At 38.5% G+C, this 23,127-nt stretch overlaps 1 protein-coding gene across 1 annotated transcript in view; it reads right to left on the bottom strand.

The window, feature by feature from the left end:
* Window positions 1-22,613, bottom strand: part of frem2b (FRAS1 related extracellular matrix 2b) — a 94,687-nt gene extending 72,074 nt beyond the window's left edge. Inside the window, exons 1-2 of the mRNA XM_051861236.1 lie at window positions 17,468-22,613; window positions 13,483-13,572 (exon numbers count right to left, since the gene is read on the bottom strand). Of these exons, the coding sequence (XP_051717196.1) occupies window positions 13,483-13,572; window positions 17,468-22,484 (5,107 nt within the window). The 5' untranslated portion in view covers window positions 22,485-22,613. The remainder of the gene's footprint in view (window positions 1-13,482; window positions 13,573-17,467) is intronic.
* Window positions 22,614-23,127: the final 514 nt, after the last annotated feature.

The raw sequence follows: 23,127 nt of genomic DNA, 5'->3' as shown, positions 1-23,127 counted from the left end.
ACTGGCATGGAAAAACTGACCCAGTTTAATAGCTGGTTTTCTGTAAACTTTGATTTTGGAATGGAATGTGCAACCTGATAAAAACTCGTCTTCAAAACCTCCACTGCCAGAGCAACATCCTGTGGGAGGGAATGACGACACACGAATGATCCGGCAGGGCAAGCCTGGACAGAATGGGAGAATGTATGTTGGGCATGTAAATCCGGTCAGAGACCCTAAAACACAATTTCAATACAAAGATAGTACAAAAAAAAATTATGAGGGTTAGCATCTTGTTGACTTCACAGCTAGAATTTGACCAGTTTAGTTACCATATCAAGTTATAGATAACTCCTTTTGTCAACTGACAATTTTAGGTTTTTTATTTGAATTGATTTAAAACTCCTTCCATGACTCCAGGAAGTCTCACCCTAGAGAATCCTAAGGTTAAATGTCTTGCTCTAGGGCACAATGTGATAAAGCGATCTCAGCAACACCACAGTTCTCAGCCACCAAACCTGCAAAATTTCCGTTAGCAGCCAGAAATAAATAGATGATGATATGATGCTGTACATTATGCACTATTACAATTTATACAGAATATTCATTTTCAGCAACAAAAAAATTATATTTGGTTGTCAAACTTAGTCTTATATTTAGCTGCAATATAGGGATGCACAATATAAAATTAAGCTGATATAGAAATTCTAAAAAAATAAAACCCTAAAATGAAAAATAAAACAAAACATTAAAAACTAAAATCAATTTAAATTCTTCAAGTAAAATTAGGTATCACAGCATTATAATGCACAGTATAAAAATCAGATATTAATATTGAGATTTGCCAAAGATTACAACAGTGTTATCATATTGTTATTTTTTCAAGTCAGGATTAAATTATGGTGAAGGTAATCCAAAAGTAAGAATAAGGGAAATAAAAAAAATTATGAGAACTCTCGAAGTGTTTGGCATGGTAATGGATATGACAATATCTTGACAGAATAGTCTGTCAGAGCTGCTGTACAATATATGCTGTACAATATAGCATCTGCTATTACCCATAGCAGATCTATACTTTTATACAGGTGGAGCTGGGGAAGGTGGAGGGTTTCTGAAAGCACGCTGCACCTGCTAAAGCAAATGCTGACCAAGTATTTGAAGGTTGAGCAGCAAGCTCATTGGTTACTGATACAGCAGGAACCAATCAGCTGTGCCCTATAGAGAATGATGTGACTGCAAGCAGATTGAGTCAAGAACCCATCAGCCTGCCATCTAGAGTTTCATGACAGAACTTTGTATATCCATAATCAACCGACACTGTTAAATTTATTTTATAAAAAAATCCTCTAATAACTGCAAAACATTCGTTTTTTTCCATAAGTAGAATAGGGAAGGGTAGTACATACAGCGTACGCTTTTTGAAGAATACGGAAAGCGGAATCATTTGTGTTTGTATTTGTATTTTTTTTAGAAAATGACCGATAGTTTCGCTAGATAAGACCCTTATTGCTTATCTGGTATTGTTTAAAGCCCTTTGAAGCCGCACTGAAACTGTAATTTTGACCTTCAACCATTTGGAGAGACCATTGAAGTCCACTATAAGGAGAATAATCCTGGAATGTTTACATCAAAAACCTTAATTTCTTTTCGACCAAAGAAAGAAAGACATGAACAACTTGGATGACATGGGGGTGAGTAAATTATCAGGAAAATCTTATTTGAAAGTGGATTAATCCTTTAAACTACGCCAGAGCGCGTACACACCTCACGCACCGGATGCCGTGCGCAAGGCAGCTGGACATAGTGGTATATTAGTGGTAAAAAATGATATAAATACTGTTCGGTTTCTCGCACAAACCGATCGTTTCGTGTCTTAGGACATCAATGTGTCGTCACGAGCCGCAGGGTTTAATTTGGATTTGTCTGTGCATGTTTTTTTTTACTCTTATAGATTGAGTTCCCATTGACATGCATTATACGACTGACAGACTGCAACGGTTGAAGTTAAAAATCATCATTTGTGTTCTACTGAAGAAACAAAGTCACCTACATCTTTGATGCCCTGGGGGTAAGCAGATAAACATCAAATTTTCATTTTTGGGTGAACTATCCTATTAACATTACCAGGGCTGCCAGCAGTAGAATCGCTAACTCACAATTACAATCAACATTACATTGACACTATTGTCAAGGTTCCTACTTGAGATGCGCTACAACCCCCAGTGTTAAAGTATTCAATTCACAGAGAGGGAAAAGAACAGATCAGTTTGGCAGTGGAGTTCAAACAATGCTTTCATGACCTGCTAACCTCATGTATTTGTAAGCAAGCTCCACTGCTGAGAAACAAAACTCCCACTCAAGAGTACTGAAGGTACTGCTGTGCAGAACAAGTGTGCAGAGGAGGATGAGGGAGCGCTCGTTATATCAACAAGTTTAGAACTTTACTGTAACTATTTTACTTTTTAACTAAGAGCCTATATTTCCAAATAGTGGACATGAAAATGAAAGGGATATTAAAATCAAACCACTTCACATTTTCCTCTGAAACACCAATGTGCCGATCCAGAAAAATAATAATGACACCCTTCTGGGCAGCAGATGTTACCTGTATATGGTCTATAATCCGCAACCAGATGGTTTATGTGAATCAGTGTCTATAATGTCAAAATCACTACTTACACGGCCTGCCGTCAATGAATGTGCTGAATAGCACATGTTTTTGTCTACGGACCAAAATAGACTGCAGCGATTTATGATTGTGCTTATCCTGTAATTATGAACGACTTTGCTCTAATCACTGGAGGATCTGTACCACTGCTAAAGCGCCATTCTGCGGAGCCAAAGGTGGTATTTTCATTAATAATGGAATGCGAACAGATGAGAGAGTGGAAAAAAATATGCTGATCTATGCACATCCGTTGTGAAGATGAAGGATAAAGCCTGTAAGAGACTCTCTGACCTGACCGGTGCATGTATGAGCTTGTTGTCTTCGTAGCACTTCATGGCATGTGGTGAAACATAATCCTTCTGCTAACCTGAGATTGGAGTGAGGTGGTGCTTCAGAGATGAGCTGGAAAGAGACCCTCCAATGTCAATGGTTATGAATGAACACAAAAGATTGTGTTGAGCGACCAACGCTTGCGCATGTTTTGCTAGTAAACATGACCCGAACAATTCCTTTAAAATGAAATAAAGTGGGAGGAATTCACTAAGAATGAATGTAGTGTAGTAGATTATTTGCACATGCTTTCTGCATCCAATTCATGAAAATATATATTTTTTTACATTTTGTTTTACATTTTAAAAGCATAAGACGGCCAAACAATTAGTGTTGAATGCAATTCCACAGCACATTTCTGTTTAGTGAATTCACCCCAGTGTGTTTGGTGGTTTTACTATGATAAATGCAGAATAAAAATGCTGCAATACATTATTCACGACTTTTAAAATATGAACAAGTTTTAAAACACAAGGCATCATACACTTGCCATCTTTGTAACTAGTTGCAGAAAAGTAGGCATTATACAGCAAACAAATGAGGAGCACACACTACCAGACTTTTCCAAAAACAACAAACTCATGCAGAAACATGTGCCTCGTTGCTAGCAGACGCATAACAATTGAAAAGAAACGCTGTCTGAAATCAAATAATTCCCTACTATATAGCATGCGAAAAACAGTACACCAAAAGAGTAGTATGTCTGAATACATAGTATTTGAAAAACACTAGGCGAAAAGTCCGTGGATGACCTACTACTTCCACCGAGATACTGAAGTGCGCATTCGGTGGACACTTTACTATCCCATGAGGCCACGGGAGGTGATTTATGAATGGAAGTGAAGCGACGCAACTGACGCTGGTAGATCACGTGACAGTAACAACATGGCAGATGTAGTACGTCCGAATTTCATTCATACTACACATATGCATACTTTTTAACGATCGTGAAGTAAATTCAAATTCAAATGTAGTACCTACTCAGACAATACGTGACTTCGGACGCAGCGTATGTGATTTTCTGTGGAATCTGTCAGCTCCAATCTGCAGACTGTGATATTTGGCAATTATAGTGTCAACTCCTCCAGACTGCAAATCGGGACAAAAATCTGGACAAAAGTTAGGTGTATTCTTGCTCCATGTAGTTAAATTAGGCAAATTTCTGCAAAATTTTGAGTAAAAAAAAATGTCTGTTGTCCATTGTCAGTAAGCACCACTCACACTTTCAAATTCACTTTCAAACCAAGCAGCTTTCTTTTGTTCAACGAAGTGAATCTGTGTGACCAACTTGTCTTGAACACAAGCAAAATCTTTGTTGGAAAATATTTTACCCCTACACACGAAACTCTAGATTGCACATATTTCTATTATTTCACCAACACATTTTGCTGAGCTAAGATAAACACGAATGCACTTCTAAAACATTTTTCTTATCAGGGTCTACTGAAGTTTTTAAAAAATGCTTCAGAAAAAGGATTATATTATATTATTTTATATTATATTATACTATTTAGGGCCGGGACAAAAAAACATCTGTTCATCTCGATTCGTAGATCGATTCTGAGATTTTCCGAATGTATCGCAATTCTCTCTTGAATCGATTCTGAGCTTAGTTTTTAACAGCAGATGGCGCTCTAGGCTAGTTTTTAACCGCATGCTCAAATGCTGATGAAGAAGAACTCTCGTGCGTTCGGCTATATCAAAGAACTTATACTGACAAGAAGTGAAACTCAATAGAACGTTCCATTGCAACACCGGCGCCCAGCAGCAGCCCTACGCTTCCGCCATTTTGGGGTGAAAGCGACTCGGCAGTCCACTAGTTTCTATGGCAATATCAGCTGCTTTGTTAAAAAAAAAAAAAAAAAGTACATTAAAGCTAAAATCCAACCTGAATGATAACAACACAGAATAAAATACTATATCACTAGTGATCATCAAATCCTTTTAACAGTTTATTTTACGGACTTTGTGTTTAAGTCTTCCACTTTTTAGAAACCCAGTCAGTTTGAAATGTTCTATTGCGTTTCTGATTCAGCTGTGAGATTCGCCGATTTTGGGTGCGTAAGATGTGATGGATTCTATTGTCCAGTTGGCATTTTCACCACAAAATGGCTGCCGTGCTACCGAAGCGCCACCTAGTGGCTGTTACCCAAAAACCATCAGAGTTTTGCCTCTTGGGTTCTGTACTCTTTGGCTATATACTTGTCTTGCACCTCAGAATGCTTTTATGATGGCAGATTAATGTAAACAGCCCGCTGCAAACACTCTTGTAATTCGCTTCAACCTTTTCGAACTTTATTAATGATTATTTTATAGAAGGTTCAAGTGGTGTGAGTATCGAGTTCGGCTGTTTCTAAAGCACACAGACAGCGCCATCTGCTGTTAAAAACTAAGCTCAGAATCGATTCGAGAGAGAATCGCGATGCGTTCGGAAAATCTCAGAATCGATCCAGAATCATTTCTCGATTTGCGATTCAACGATTTATTGTCCCAGCCCTAATTATAATATATTATACTAAACCAGGACACCTGCCAGCGCCATCTTCTGGTCAGACGCAGGAATTCATTCAGCCCGCGACTCTCACAGTGCATTATGGGTATTCTCTAGCCGTTGAGTGCACATCAGTTGTACACTCGTTATTGCGGTGCATTATGGGATTGAATGAGTGCACTCGATAATGTCCACTATGGTTTCAGATGACTACAAATGGCTGTCCCCTCCAATAGTGCCCTATTTAAGTGTATAGGGGACAATTTCGGACACAGTCATGGTTTCTAAGTATGCTCTCATTTGTTCCCTTAGTTACTGATTATGTTCGCACCTGTTCCTTCTATAGTTCTCATTATCTTAGGTATTTAAAGCCCTCAGTTTGTTCTATTCTTTGTCTTGTGTTGTTTATGCTGCCATGGGTTTTCTCTGTTTATACTTTGTTGTTTCCAATCCTTTGTTTTTGGTTTATCTATATAGTAAAAGTGCTGCAATTATATCCTCTTCTCTTCTTGATTGCCTGCCCAGCCATGACATTGACAATTATAATATGAAACTATTATAATTTGAAAAAAAAAAAAAACTTTCATTATAGTTAAATGTATTGCGTATTGTTATACATTTATTTTTTATGACAGTAAACAGAATCAATGCTATTTTTATACTTACAAAAGTATACTAAGATGTTCACCATTTTTTGCTGTAAAAGTTAAAAGTAATAAAATAGTTGAGGAAGCACCCATGCAAACTTGTTGCATTGTTGGATTGGAAACTATACTTTTTTGGTCTTGAAAAACATCATGCCATTAAAAAGAAAATAATGAATAAAACATCATGACTGACTGCTCACATTTAAAATAGCACAAATTTATAGAGTGAACAGACACAACTTCATTAAGAACTGGGAAAAAAAAAGAAAAAAAAAACAGGAGGTGCAAGCTTGGAGACAAACAAGTCGGTAAAGAGAGAGAGGGAGAGGGAGAGAGAAAGAAAAGGCAGGAATTGAAAACAAAGAGCAAGGTGCAGGCGGGAATCTGTCAGTGGGGACGTCTCCTCCGCTGACTGACTGAGTGGATTAGAGGTTGGAGGCAGACAGCTTCTCTAAAGCTCCACAAACAACCCACAGGCAGTGCTAGAACTTGTGTGTGTGCTCAGGTAAGCTCAATTTACTGAGGCAGAGGAAAAGAATCAGAGGCGAAAATAAAAGGGAGGGGTTAAGGTGGCTACACAGAACAATTAAGTGAACAAACATGCCAAAAAGCAGCCTTTAGGCCTCCATGTCCATCTACGTATCTTTATCCACACGGTCTCTGTAGCTTGACCACTGCCGAGGGGAGTCTTTAGGGAGAAAGGTGAGAGAGTTTGCTGGGTTCAGCCAAAGAAAAGCACAAGTATCTACTCTCTGTTAATCTCCATTCAGCAACCTGACAGGTCTAACAAATAACAATTATTGCCACTTTCGTCTCCTATTCCAGAGTTTATCCTTCCTTAATACCATTTTTCAAGCCTAGCAGCTTTCTTTATTCAAACGAATGCAAAAAAAATGTGGTAAAGAATGTCGCACCTGATAAACAGAGCATTATTTCTCAAAAATGAGGAAACCAGGCCTTTGTAGTCTACCTCAAGAAGGTTAAATGAGCCGCTAGATTGTGTTTGTGAAGTGTGGGACAAACATTTTATAAAACTTTGCTGAGAATTTTCATGAGGTGCCTTCAGGTAACTGCCATTTCAGTGTGTATTTGACAGCATGACAAATAATATTCATCTGTTTATTGTTGAGCAGTGTTCAGTCTAAAACTGTATTAAACAACACTGAGAGAATTGAAAAAGGCAGAACAGTGCTTCTCAAACTTTTTAAGCCAAATATTTTTGATAAAATCAGAACCAACTAGTAGACAAAACAATGTTCATTCTATTTTTTCAGCATTGAGGGCTTTGAGATCGTATATTCTGTCGTGAAATTTTTTCCGCCATTTTGAATTCTCTGAAAAACCTACTTTTTCGAACTCCTCCTACTCTGATTTACACGAAAAATGAACCAGATCATCTTCTATGCTGACAAAAAGTTATCGAATTCGAATCGATTTCTCTAAACCGTTTTCGAAAAACGCACAAACAAATTTTATGTAGCGCTTGCAAAAATAGACATAAGGCTGTATCTCCGCAACGCTTTATCGTATTCAGACAAAACTTGCTACATGCCATCACAAGCATGACCTGAGGTAACATGCAGCGTTTTGGCGCAGCACCACCTACTGGTCTGGAGATACAAAAAATGGCTGTTTTTGCTTATAACTTCAAAATCTGGTCTTGTTAGATTCGGGGCGTCATGCCGAGTCGAATTATATCCATTTTCCCATATTCCCATATCAACAGCCATTTTGAATTTTGTGCGAAAATGCTGTATTATATGAACCCATTAGTGTATCGTTATGAAATTCAGGAGTCTAAGGAGATGACTCCCATGGCATGAACCCAGCATAAGCTTGTTGTTTTGGTTCAGGAGGAACTGTAAAAGGTGGCTGCTATTTGTTTTTGGAGCTCAGTGGCTATCTTTCTACAACACTGCATAGCCATACGGATGCTCTGATGATGTGTAATGTGCCTGGGCAGGGTCGCGGAGGTATGGAAATACTGTACATACGTTGACAGGCAGGTAGGACATTGTATCAGACTGAATGCAATGATTGGACGAACATTTTTTGGTCCTGAGACTTCCACAGAAGATATATGTACATGTTATAATATTTAGACCACTTTTATTATTGATTGCTCTCAGGATGTGAAGAGAGTTTCAACCAGTACAAAAAAATGCCTACACTACCTTTAAAATGAATCATAGTGCTACAAGACTCTCATTAGTTCTTTGATCGATCTGTACAAGGAATCAGCACATCATCACACCAGCAACTAAAATACAAACATCACAATGGCAGCATTAAAAAAAGGATTTAACTGCATGTTAACACCCAATTCAAAAGCATTTCAGATTCAAAACTGGCTCATTTTAAACTTGCCTTCAGAAAAATAGAGCCTCCAGATTTTAAACTGAAGGCAAGAAGAATAATATCTCTGCTTTTTTGTTAGTCACCTCAGGTTTTTGTTGTTTTATTTTTGGGTCACAAAATACAACTTAAAATTTCTGTTCACGGATCAACATAGAGAACATTCACCTCCCACACTACCAAAGAACATGAACTTTGAATTAGTCTCATACACACAAAGCTTTATTAAACTTAAATAATAAAAAAGTAATAGTATAAAACCTATTATAAAGAGCAGAATCAAAAAATCTAAATAAAATTATAATTTTCCAATACCATGTACCACTGGTGGTAAGGACAGAATTACACAAAACATCTATAAAACCATACTTTGTTGTATTTTTTATCTTTTTTTTTTTTTTAGTGTGTCTTGTTTCTTCATCTAAAGCATAATATCTACTGGCATCTTCATCTTCTAGCATACAATTTCTGGCATGTTTTTGGCAATGTAACCACTTCCCCAAATACTAAGAAACTGGAATCATCCAAAAACCTTTGGATCCTTGAGTAACCACCTGCTGATATTTGTGTCAAAGTTTGCAAACTTAATAATCCTTTGGGAGACCAATTATATTAATCAGTGGGAACATGAGCCAAAGACACAACTAAACTGAAGAATCTGCTGCCAAATAACAGCATCATTTTGAAGGGCAATTTCAACACCTCTCATAAAATTATGCTAATTAATTACTTGCACTAGATGTAATTTGGCCTCCATTAAAGTAGGAGAAGGGCAAAGGTTATTAGCAACAAATATGCATGTAAATACTCTGTAAATGATTCAATAAGAAAGACATTTCATTCAGTTCACTCAGTGAATAACAGACTTGGCTGCATACATCTGCTGTATAATGCATTGCATTTACTGGATATATTTACTTACTGTATACACCACATATGAATTGTATATACATCCATATGTAATGTCATATCATGAGTATTTGATTTGGCATGTTTTAACATGTTCTCTTAAGCCAAATTCCCTCTATGTGCAACTTATTTTGCTAATAGACATAAAATCGGATTACGATTCTGAAAGCAAGCCCTCAAACTAGTTGACTGAGAATACTGATGGGTTTTTTTCCCACTATGACTGGCTAAATTTCCCGATAGCTCAAGACTGAGATTAAAATATATTTATCTGAGATGACAGATACACTTTTAAACACAGCAATGCCTTATAAAACAAACTGCTTAATCTGACCACACATCTAGCAGCATTTTCTCGACTTTATTCAGCTTAGCCTAAATAAACCCTATATAAACCCAACACAATCTCTACAAGCAACAAAAATGTCCTATTTTACAACCTGTATGAGCTGTACTGCAGCTCACTCACCTTATGTTGCATTAGAACAAACAGTCCTTTGGATTCATCTCCATATTTTCTCTTACTATACAAGCACAACCTGCAGAGTGATTTTGGCTGCTGGAACATGACAGGATACAGCTGTATCTGAGCACTCACAATCCAGTGTGGCTGCCTGATACACAGCCACTGAAACAGCCGCAGGGGGTACCTGGGGAATTTAGTGTGGCTGCCACAGTGGCTCTCATGCCTACAAATAACATTAGCAGCCTGGCGGCCTCGCCATCAATGATCCAGAGTTTCATAAGCACACAATTCACAAATTAAATTCTAAAAACTAACCCCAGGTCAGGTTGAATATCTAATCACAATCCCTGCATCTGAATATGTGTACTTTGACTGCTACACAGTATGAAAAAAAAAGCCTCAAAATGAGTCAAATGAGTAGGGAATTGGGATGCGGCTAATGACTAAGACTAATGAATGGTTAATGAAAAAAGTCCAATATGATTAAAGTAACAATATCCGCTATAGGCAAGAAAAGGTGAGCACATTAAAGCAAAGTCCTGGGCTGGCTTGGAGATTTGAAGCCCTCAACATGTCTTTTTGCTCATCGGTTCACCTGCTGGGCACAATTTTAAACATGTAAGGCACTCTCTCATGGGAAGGAACATGAGTAACTCACCAGTAAGCAAATGTTAAGGCGTACTTGAACTGCACGAGGGTCCAGGGGGGCCTCTAGATCTTATCAAGTCCATTTCACAGACGTTTCATGAGGGTGAGTACAAATTCTGTCCATTTAAGGAGGTGTAAACCATTACAGGGAGCTGCACAACGCATGTCCCTCAATTTTGCCACTGAAAGTTTTAAAAGTTAGTTTATGTGTTTAAGGAGACAACATTTAATATAAGGGAGGGAACTAAAGAGAAATCAAGAAAAATCACTACTTACAGTATGATACATAAACACGCTGTTATGTACGTACACTACCGTTCAAAAGTTTGGGGTCAGTAAGATTTTTTTTTTTTAAGAAATTAAGGCCCGGTTTTACAGACAGGTCTTAGCCTAAGCCAGGATTAGACCTTAGTTCAATTAGGATATTTAAGTAGCTTTTATAAAAGTTCACTAGAAAAAAACATTACTGGTGTGGATCTTGAGACAAAACAATGGCACTGACATATTTTAAGATATGTCAGTGCGAGTTACATTCAGTTAAAAAAGCTCAAACATGCATTTTAGTCTGGGACTAGCTTAAGCCTTGTCTGTGAAACCGGGGGTAAGTCTTTTGTTGAGCAAGGATGGATTAAATTGATCAAAAGTGACTTTAATTTGAATACATTTAACACATTTATGTTAAAAAATATCCATTTAAAATAAATGCTGCTCATTTAAACTTTCTATTTAAAGAATCCAGAAAGAAATGTATTAGTTTCCATAAAAAATTAAGCAGCACAACTGTTTTTAACACTAATAAAAATAATAATGAATATTTCTTAAGCATATTAGAATGATTTCTGAAGGATCATGTGACACTGAATACTGATGCTGAAAAATCAGCTTTGATCACAGGAATAAATTACTTGTTAAAATAGAAAACAATTATTTTAAATTGCAACAATATTTCAAAATATTACTGTATTTTTGATTAAAGAAATATTATTAGGATATTATTAGCATACAGTATATACAGTATATATACACAAAAAATGTTCGTCCAATCATTGCATTCAATACGAATGCAACGATTGGACATCAAGACATCATACGTCATCAGCACGTTCCATGAGGTGATGCAGAGTTGTAGACAGACAGTCACAGAGTGCCACAAACAAACAGCAGCCATTATCACTGTAATGGTATGTGCTTTGAGACATGAGGTAATTTAACGTCGTCTCTCGTGACGCTTTGCAGACTCTGCTGTAGCTGTGCGCGTTCATGCGTTTTGGAGGAGGCGTGGCTTTGGAGAGCGTAGTTATTGCTAGCCTATCTGAAATTGCCTACCCTACCTTTATCCTTAGGGAGACAAAGGAGTCATTCCATCAGCATCATTTGCACCACAAAATTGAACTTGAACAAAATACATAATTGTGATGCAGTGGAAATGATAATGATGTTTTAGAAAATTACAAAATTCTCCACTAATTGGTGAATATACACTGTTGAGATGAGATTATGTTTCAGAGTTTATATAGTTTGTAAAGTCCACTGGGCACAGTGCTTATTACTGAAGAAGCACACAATTCCTCATAACCTTTTGACAAGCAGTAAAATGAAAGGGGAAAACTTCATTTAGAAAACAAACAGCCATAAGACACAATGAGGGCATCTTGAGCCCTTTCTGAACAGAGTGTATGACAACATTCTGCAGAATCCCATTGTATAATTGCCAAACTTCAGAAGACACACACACCTCGTGCCAACTTCTGTTAGACACAGGCTCTTTGTGCCAGACAATTGACTCAGCAAATGAATAATCTAATTAGCATGCACACAGAAAAACAGCAGAGAATGTCAAATACATAAAAAAATACGTCAGTCTTCATCTTTTATGCTTTTTGCTTTTATGATACAAAGCAAAAAATTAACAAATTAACCTACTCAGGAAGAGTTCAAACTCATACTGCAGATCTGAAGTAAACCATGCGAAACGCTTTGTTTTAGTCTTCTCTCATCCTCGTTAAAAATTTATAAATCTACATTTCCCATACAGAACCATGCGAATTGTTTCTGCCAGCTGATTGCACTGTGGCTACAGAAGATTGGGATTGGGAGGTGAGAGCATTTCTTCATATTCATGAGAAAAAGAGAAATTGTGCCGTACAATACAGCATATTTCTTTATAGCCAGGGTGAAGGAGAACAATAAACATGCTGTCAGGAGGGTCTCGAAACATAAAGCATCCTCAAAAGCCCACTAAAACAAGCAATCAGCATTTGCATATGTAAAAGCGGAAGCCTTTAATGTTTTCAAGTGGGCTGTGAGTACAAAAACGAATAAAGGAAGACAAGTAGGACTGTAAATTGACAAGAAAATCCAATAATGAAGGCATGGATGATCTTTGTAAAAATGTGTCTAATCAATCAGAGTTTCAAACAAAACTATCACAAAACTTACTCAGCATCACCTAATTAGCCCGACAATGGCAGTCATTAAGACAGACAGTCATCCTTCTCAAATGATATTATGGTGGCTAAATATAGACGATAGCTTTCATCACATAAGTGATCTTCAAAGTAGAATACTTGTTTCTAACATATCAGCTCTAATTTGACTTGGCATTCAAGCAATAAGTCCTTAATTGCACTCTGGGACTTCTACCACACTGGGTACTAAGTGCACTTGGTAGGTTTATAATTGGACAGTTTCATTCAACCCATAAGTGAAAGTCTGGGACTGAAAAATGTTTTTCAGTAAAATGATTAAAACCCAACCAAAGTTGTATTAAAGTTTTCCATCCCAATATGCCAAGGTGTCAATCAAAAGACAATCCAGACAGAACTAACTCTAGTTATTGCTCTTGAACAGTCACACCTCCACAAGCACTTGTCGAGCACACAAAGAGATGAAGGATGATGCAGATAGGAATGCACACTTCTGTATTCCAACCAGTCATATTTTAAACATCCTGAGGCCAAAATAATAAATAGAGGTTGAAATGGCTTACCATTGTCTTCAATGAAAAAGTGGAACATGTCGCTTGTGGCATTGTCTCCGTCTCGAAGCACGTAGCATATATGCATGTCATCAATGTCGGCTGAAGGAGGAAACATTCAGACAGATAAGTAAATTTTTAAAAATATATTAAGCTAAGTTGTGATGCACTTTATTGCTTTATATAGATCAAGATCCATTTTATTATGCATCTGTAAAGCACTTTGAATCACCATTGTGTATGAAATGTGCTATATAAATAAACTTTGATTTTTCATTTTTCAGAATCTATTTCAGCAGCATTATCCAGTATCAGTTATTCACCCTCAAACCTGGATTTCTTTCTTCTGCTGAACACAAAAGAATATAGAATATCGGTAACCAAACAGTTGATGGGTCACACTGAATTCCATAGTCATTTTTTTTTTCATACTATGGAGGTCAATGAGGCCCTGGGCCTGTTTGGTTTCCGACATTGTTCAAAATATCTTCTTTTGAGTTCAGCAGAAGAAAAAAATTCATACAGGTTTGGAACAACTTGAGTAAATAATGACAAAATTTTTATTTTTGGGTGAACTATACCTTTAAGTATCTTTTCTACATCTAAAAGATAGACATATTAGTAGATTAAGGCAGCAGTTTTTAAACTTTTTTAATGCCAAGGACCCTCCAGATACGATCCCCATGAGAAAAATCCAAAAAATATAAACAAAGCTATAATGTATATTGTGTGATATTAAAAATTAAATAATTGCATTTGTTATTATTGTACTAAAGCCAATATTTAAATAAATAAATGCAATGTATTTGTATATCGCATTTCACAATAAATATTGGCTCAATGCAACTTTTTTCACATTTTCCTAGCAAGCCTTTGCATGTTTCTGGACCCCAATTGGAAAACTCCTGTTTTAATGTACTATTATGTACTGCCAAGGTACTAATGCACACCTTTTAGGGGTAGAAAAGGCACAAATGAGAAGTCCTAAATGTAAAATTTTTGCACATTTTTCCTAAAAGTGTAGGCATCCCAAATGGCCCACTTGATGTGAACTCCACAGGAACTATTACCCAACAGCCAACAACCCATGTGTCAAAGAATAGACTAAAAAGGTGAAAAGTGTCTATATGAACCAGGTTGAAAAACGCTTTCAAATAAGGGCATTTTGCCCATCTGCTCCTGCACAGAGGGTTGTAGGCACCAGACTGCATTATGTCTGAGATTTGTCAGCTGGGCAAGTGTTTAATTTAGAGTGAAAAAAATACAAGGCAAAAAAGCCACAGTACATCAATTCCCTTCTGACTGAAAAGAGCCACAAAGAGCAGCAGGTCTCCAGCTGGCACCCATCTATTAATTTCTCCATCACCCTCTCTTGTGCTCAAACTTTAGAGTGCATTTCATGTATGTGTTTTCTCTGAGAGGGTGTTACATCCGCAGCACTAGCCTATCTTCAATATTTTATGTCAAAACATTTCTCTTCAAAGCGGCCAGCTCATAAAAATGTAAACCCATCATTTTCAAATGCCCACAAGGGAGCAGCAACTTTATTTACTGTCAGTAGCCCACACCAACACCCCCTTCCTCCCACCCCAACTGTGCTAAATTCCCTTGAAATATTCAAAGAGAATCCTCAAAAAGGAGCTTATTTAGAACTGGGAAACACAGTGGCAAGTTGAGCATGTCCCCTGCTAGTTTTGACATTTACAACTTTGTACAACTATACTAAGGCTTTCCTGATATGCCTGAAAGCTCAGAAAGCCATTTATTGTAGCTATGACTTGTGTAATACAATCACAACTGTTTGATTTGTACTATCTATTGGTGAAAGAAAAAGACTTGTAAATCACTGGTCTTCTTAATCGATGCCAAAAACATCTTACAAAGAATACTGACGCCATTCTTTTGTGGCAATTGTAAGACAGTATACTGTAGAACAGTTTACCCAAAAAGAAAAATTGTCATCATTTATTCACCCTCCTATCCAGGCTGCTCTTCTCCATTTAATAAAAATGAAAGACACTTGGTGCTGTCAAGCTCCAAAATGGAAAAAGCATCATAAAAGGGGTCTAAACTAGGAAACCATACTGTATTTTAGCTGTGATAAACAGACTTTTCCACTAAAAATCCTCTGCATTGTTAGTTGCTCTCAAATCAAACTCAGACCATTGAAGAATGCTGCAGCAAGACTGGTTTTTAACGAACCAAAGAGAGCGCATTTCACACCTCTCTTCATCAGTTTGCACTGGCTGCCAATAGCTGCTCACATCCAATTCAAGGCTCTAATGTTTGCCTACAGAACAACCAGTGGCTCTGCACCTCTATACCTAAACTCACTACTTCAGACTTATGCGTCCTCCAGAAGCTTGCGTTCTGCAAGTGAACGGCGCCTTGTGGTGCCATCCCAAAGTGGCATAAAATCACTGGCTGGTGGAATGACCTACCACACTCTATCCGAGCAGCTGAGTCTTTAGCCATTTTCAAAAAACTGCTATCTTAAGACATATCTTTTTCGTCAACACTTGACCCAGTAATATTAGCACTTACTTTTTATTTATATTTTACTTTTCTTTTTTTGATTTCTCTTCTCTTTCTCCATCTATTTGTATTAAAAAAAAAAAAAAAAAAACCTTGCTATGAGCACTTTACTGATGAAACTGTGACTTGACACGGCACTTACATACTGTTGTACTCATGTTGATTTGATTGCATCTACTATTCTCATTTGTAAGTCGCTTTGGAGAAAAGCGTCTGCTAAATGACTAAATGTAAATGTAAGTCAATGTTGTCTGGTCATGAGACAATCCAAAGCAGGTTTTATTTTTTGGGGACAAACTGCTTAAAGGGTTAGTTCACCCAAAAATAAAAATTCAGTCATTAATTACTCACCCTCATGTCGTTCCACACCCGTAAGACCTTCGTTCATCTTCGGAACACAAATTAAGATATTTTTGATAAAATCCGCTGGCTCAGTGAGGCCTGCATTACTAGCAAGATAATTAACACTTTCAGTGCCCAGAAAGCTACTAAAAACATATTTAAAACAGTTACTGTCAGTGTCAAACTGCCAAACTGCTGAAATCACGTGACGATGGTGCTCCGAATCCGAATTTTGAAATCGGTCATCACTAGATATTGAAAATTGTTTTTTGTTTTTTTGTTTTTTTTTTTGGTGCACAGATTCTCATCGCTTTATAACATTAAGGTTGAACCACTGAAGACACATGAACTGTTTTATATATGTTTTTAGTAGCTTTCTGAGCACTGAAAGTGTAAATTAACTTGCTGGCAATGCAGGCCTCACTGAGCCTTCGGATTTCATCAAAAATATCTTAATTTGTGTTCTGAAGATGAACGAAGGTCTTACGGGTGTGGAACGACATGAGGGTGAGTAATAATAAATTACATTATTTTCATTTTTGGGTGAACTAACCCTTTAAATTTGAGTTTGCTCCTGCTATTTTGTATGATTACTTTATTGTGCCTTTGTGTAAATTTGTAACTCCCTGCCTAAAAAAAAACAAAACAAAAAAAACAACTTAAACCAACCTAAGCTGGTGGTTTTAGAGGGGTTTTGGCCATTTTTCTTATGGTCAAGCCGGGGGACCAGCTGGCAAAATTTTTTTGACTGGTTTAAGCGTATTTTTAGTTATTTAATTTTTTCAAAAAGGGGTTGACAGACTCAGTCCAGATTGACTTTTATTATATGGAAATGAGCAGCCAAGGTACTGTTCAAAAAGATCACCTTTTGTGTTGCATGGAAGAAAGAAAGTCTTTCAGGTCTGGAACAACATGAGGGTACATGTAAATAAATGATCACAGCATTTTCATTTTTGCATTAACTATCCCTTTAATATAGTATTCTCACATTTATGTTAATCCAGTATTCTCTCACATTCAACTCGAATGCATTAAGCATTAATCTACCGTTAATATTAATTCATAAATGTTTTAAATTAATATAACCTATACTGCATTAAATTAGCATCACAAAACTTACCTTGGGTGAATGTGGTGATAGTGGCATTGCCTTTTCCCAAGTTAATGAGATAGCCATGTTCAGCACCCACAGTAATTTTAAACGTCACTGCTCCTTGAGGGCTGTCTCTGTCCTCTGCCTTTAATGCTTTACTAGTGATTAGGAACCCAAGGTGACCATTAGGGAGAATTCTTAATGTTGTACCACCCTTATTAGTCACAACCTGCGGAACTCTGTTGTCCACCGAAAAAATTGTGATTTTCATCATCTGGGGTTTGCGAGTCGCATAAACTGTGTCAGGGAACACGTAAAAGTCTGTGTGAGTTCCATCGGTGACAGTAAATGAGAAGCTGTCGGAACGAGACTCAGTTCCATCGTGCTTGTAGCGGATCATGTTTTCATTTAGGTCCTGCTTGGTGAAGGAAGTGACAGGTCGGGTGTTATTAAACAGCAACTTGCCATGTACAGGCACCTGGGTGATTGTGAACTTTAAAAGCTGGTCGACTGTATCACGGTCCTCCACCGTCAGCTCAAAAGGAGTGATTAACTTATTTTCGCCTTCATTAACAACCAGTCCGTGAATGGTGACCACAGGCTTTTTGTTGTCCACATCCGTAATGGACACACGAAAGGTGCGGAACACAGGGTTGTAACCATCAGTCACCTCAAACTCGAAGCTGTCCATCTTCACCTCGTCATCAGCAGTGTGGATGTAGTATATTTTATTCCCAGCTAGTTGAAGCTGAGTGAACGAACTAATGGGCATCCCTGGTGTATCAGTGCACTCCAAGTGTCCTCGTATAGGGGCACGAGTGATGGTGAACACCAAATGCTCATCAGGGCTGTTATGATCACTGGTGCTGAGCAGGTCTGTGGTTAGAGTCACCCTTCCTCCTTCTTTCAGAGAAACACCTTTGCTGATCACATCAGGGAACACCATGTCTATTCCACCCACAGTTATATAGAAGTATCTGTCAATCAAGGGGTTAATGCCATCAGTAACATCAAATTTGATAAGGTCACGAACTCCCTCCTGTCCATTGTGAATGTACATGATTATATCTTGGTCAAGCTCATTTTGTGTGAAGTTCATTCCAACGGTTATGTTTTCTAGTGTTCCGAATGGTGTTCGCTTTTGTAAAAACCCTTGATTTGGACCATAGCGGATGATGTAGGTCAGAATGCTGTCTTCTGTATCCAGATCAGTCGCTTTTAAAACTTTATTGTTGATTATTTTCACCTCTCCTATCTCTATTTCAAGGCCATCATTAATCGCCATCCTTGGCGTTTCATCGTCAACCAAAATGACCATAATCATGACGGTTTTCTCCACTGTGAATTTGCCATCAGTAAGAAGAACTTCAAAACTATCCTCTGTGTTTTCTGAATCATCATGCTCGTAGACAATACTTGAAGCCTCTCGTATCTGATCAAGAGTGAAGTTTGTGACAGGAATAGTGCCTGAGGTTAACTGGTTGAGGATATATCCATGTTTCGGGGGTTTTGAAATAATAAACGTGAGCTCATCCGCTGGAACATCAGCATCAGCGCCATTTAATATTGGAGTGTCAATCACAATGTTCATGCCTTCCATCACAACAAACTCTCTCATATGGATCTCTGGCTTTTCGTCATTGGATGGGATTATCACGATTGGAAAAAAGTGTCTCTCTGAAAAATTTATCCCATCTGAACACCTGAAAGTAAACCTGTCCTCAACTGGCTCGACGCCTTTATGAATACTTTGCACATAATAAATGTGGTTTTCCCGAATGTCTTTGATAGTGAAAGCACTAATTGCAATCCCTGATCTGGATTTCTCAGAGCCTGGTGCAGGGGAGATGTTTTCTACATATCCTGAGGTGGGCTGCACAATAATTGTGCAAAGAAGGTCATCATTAGGGGTGTCAATGTCATTAGCACTTATATGCGAAATTTCGATACAGCTTTTCTCGCCCTCCACGACAATGAACTGGGGGCCCACAAAGACCTCAGGGGCCTGACTATCCAACGGCAGAATGGTGACCTGCACACAAACCCCTTTGATTTTATTTCCCCCAACTGTCCATTCATCAGACATATCAGTGAGCGTCAGATTAAAGAAGTCGTGTTTTGTTGTCAAGCCGATTTCTCCAGCACTATGTGCATACACTACCAATCCACTAATGATGTCTGCTTGAGTAAACCTATTGGAAGGTACACCATTCACTAATATTTCACCAAACACTGGTGGATCCTCCACGATGAAGGTCAACCTGAGGTCATCAGTGTCTTCGTCTCGACCCTGAATGACATTGGTGGTGATCTCAGTTGCTCCGTTCTCCAAAACATCTATGTAAGAACCGATAGTGCCCTCTGGAAGACTGATGGTTGGTGCTTCGTCATCAATAGGCTTCACATTGATCCTGACTGTGATTGTGACAACGTGGACTCCGTCACTGACATCAAGCTGGAAGAAATCACTGGTTGACTCATCACCATTATGAATGTAAGATATTTTGCCATTAGATATATCGTCCAAATTGAATGAATTCCCTTTAGTCATATCAGTAAATGTGTACTTAACCTGACCGTGCTTTGGAGGCTGGGTGATTGTAAACAGTATCTGTGAGCTGTCCGTGTCTGCATCTGTGGTGTCCAGCTCAGCACGTGTGATGACGTGCACCCCTCGTTCTTGCAGGGTAAAGCCTGTGTTGGTGATCTGAGGAGGCTTATTGTCAACAGGCTGTAAAAATATAGTGAAAACTCCATTGGCGCTGTTTCCCGCCATGTCCTCGACTTTGTAATGGAACTGCACCACATGTGGAGTTATTCCGAGCTCTAGATCAGGAGGCTTGTAGGCTATCTTGTGATGGTTTATCTGTGCCTGAGTGAACTCGGTGACCTCTGAGTTTGGACTCTCAGTTAGAACGATGCTTCCCAGAATGCCAGGGCTGTTCTCATCTGTGTCAGTGGGTGGCTGGGTAATTGTGTACTTCAGGTCCCTGTCTTCCGAGTCCAAATCTGTGTAGCGCAAGAATTTCTTCCGAAAATAGGTGAGCTGGTACTCGTGAACGGTCACTTGCAGAGTGGTCCCGGGGTACAACTCTGGGGGGATATCGTCAATGGGGAGAACTTTGACGATGAAAGAGTTCTCACCTGATTGGTTCGGTGGGTCATTGTCATCTTGCACACGGAAAACAAACTGGTCCATGATGGTTTTTGTATTATGCGGTCCGATATGTCTGTAAAACAGCTTGCCTTCTGTGATGTCATGTTGGAACCATTCGGTCACTACTTTCTCATACATCTCGTCCTCAGCATTGAACTTCCATGTGGATGGATCCTCTGGTGCATCTGATTGACGAAGTATCACTTCCCCGATACTAGAGTAGGGAGGCACTATGATGAATTTGATAGTTGAATCCTCAGAGTCTATATCTGCTGCACTAAGCATTAATGGAGAAATGGGCACCATTTGGTTTTTAAACAAAACTAAACCTGTGTTGGCATTGATTATGGGAGGTTCATCATCAGTTGGCACCACTGTAATGGGAAATAGAAACTCAACTTCATTTTTGCCGTCTGTCATTCTGAAAATGATATTATCGCTGTACGTATCGCTGCCATCATGCTGGTAAATGACGCTACCTACATCAAGATCGGCTGGGGTGAAAAATTTTCGCCTGGATCCCAGAACTGTGAGCTCTCCGTGGCGGAGCCCATTAATAACTGTGATTTGGACATTGTCTAAATTGTCCTCGTCACTAATTTGTAGGTTTTGTGAGCTGGATAGCGGCCTGGACTGACCCTCATAAAGCAGTTGGCCAGTGTTACGGGTCACAACCGGTGCTAGAGTGTTCATGGGCTTAACCACTATCATAAAAGCAAAAGGGTCTGATATAGCCCCCTCAGTGTCTACAACTTCAAATTCTATTTGGAAAATTCTCTCCGCATCTGAATCTACAGAAGGAGGCTTGTAGGCTATTTTAAGATCTTTCAGGTCTGCTTGATAAAAAGATGTGATGGGCAAATTCCTGTCATCTGTGCTTACAATGTAGCCCTCCTCAAAGGAAAGCGGGGAAGTGATATTAAAGATTAAATCATCAGGATTAGATTCCACATCCTCAGCGGCAAGCATGTCGTGGGTTATGGCAGTCATTACGAACTGGTCGACTTCCATCATCATCATTGCTACAAAACTCGGTTTAGGAGCTGTGTTTTCCTCACCCTCTTTTATAAGCACCACAATTTGGAAAAACTCTTGCTTCAGTACATTCGCTTCTTTGTCTTGTAACTCTAAATACATGGGAATATAATCTCGGTTTGGAGAACGATGCGCAAAAGTGTGCTGATAGAGAATGTCCATTCTGACAAATTCATCACAGTTGACTGGTTTCCCTAATTTTCCATTATCAACCAGCTTTCCATACCTGGGTAATGAGCTGCCACTGGCCAGAGATGTAACTTTACACAAATGAGCATTTCTATCATAAGTAAACTCCAGGATTTTCTGATCAATAGGATTACTCATTCCAAGCAGTTTCTCTACAACTACAGGCATGTGTTTGGTGAGAATCTCAAGCTGAGTGAAAATCACCTCCACTTCCATCATAAAGGGAATGATGACTGTATCAGTCTGAGTATCATATCTGAGTTGAAGTCTTACTCTGTCTTTTGAGGGGCTCCTGGATCCGAAATGCAAGTACTTTACATCATTGGGACCAAATTCACAAGGAAACTTTTTCGGGGACAGCTGTCCCGGTCTCTGTGACAGTGGGTCATTATCCAGAACTGTTATGGTGCACTTGTCTCCTGGCTGAACTTGGATAACCAGATCATTGATTGGATCAATATAAACAGATCTGCCGAAGGGAACCCGTATTCCATTATTGGCAACAAGAATAGCATCCTCTGAAAGTTCAGATCTTAAACCGTAGGTTAATCCCAAACTCTCAAATCCCTGTGTAGATGCATCGCGAATCAAAGTCAATATAAAGAGAAACAAGTGCACATGACACGCTCTACGTTGTCGCTGCTCTGTTATACTCCAAGCCATTTGTAATGTGAGCTAGAATTACTACTTCGCGTTCGGCACAATCCGTGGCAAGATGAGAAAGTGTTAAAAGTTAAAGCGCACAACAGAAAAATCTCCCATTCGCATCCGCGCAAAGGTGCATCATTCTCCCTGAGCAGCTCGCACTCTGAATAAACTTCATGCCTCGCGGAGCCGTGAGAGGGAAATCACGCCCCGCTCTCACGCTATTGGCTGAACTTTGCGTTGGAATTCGTTCGGAGAGCTCTGATTGGTCGCACGCACTGTCACACAAAGGCAAGCGGGGACAGATCGGCATGTATTCAGAAGGAATGACTTGTTGTGGCGTATTATGGCTGTTTTAGCATTCCTTCAAACTAATAGCATATATTTTTATTTTTCTAAGTTTTTCATCTGGGTTGATTTAGAGCAAAAACGGTGATTTTTTTTCCCCCTCCTCTGACTAAAGAGTCCCACGGCCTCGTATCCAAATGAAAACATGTTAAAATTAAATAACGTTTAAATAGTAGCCTATACTTAAAGTATAGTTTTGAATCATGTGCTATAATGACATGAAATCCAGCACTTCTGAATTTCTTTTTTATTTCAATTGTAATCTAAACATTTTATGTATTTTTATTTTTTTTTTCAACAAAAACGGAAAGAA

The sequence above is a fragment of the Ctenopharyngodon idella genome, chromosome 15, assembly GCF_019924925.1.
Source record: "Ctenopharyngodon idella isolate HZGC_01 chromosome 15, HZGC01, whole genome shotgun sequence".
Classification (NCBI taxonomy): domain Eukaryota; kingdom Metazoa; phylum Chordata; class Actinopteri; order Cypriniformes; family Xenocyprididae; genus Ctenopharyngodon; species Ctenopharyngodon idella.
The sequence above is the reverse complement of the archived record's forward strand: the minus strand, read 5'-3'. Positions and strand labels throughout refer to the sequence as shown.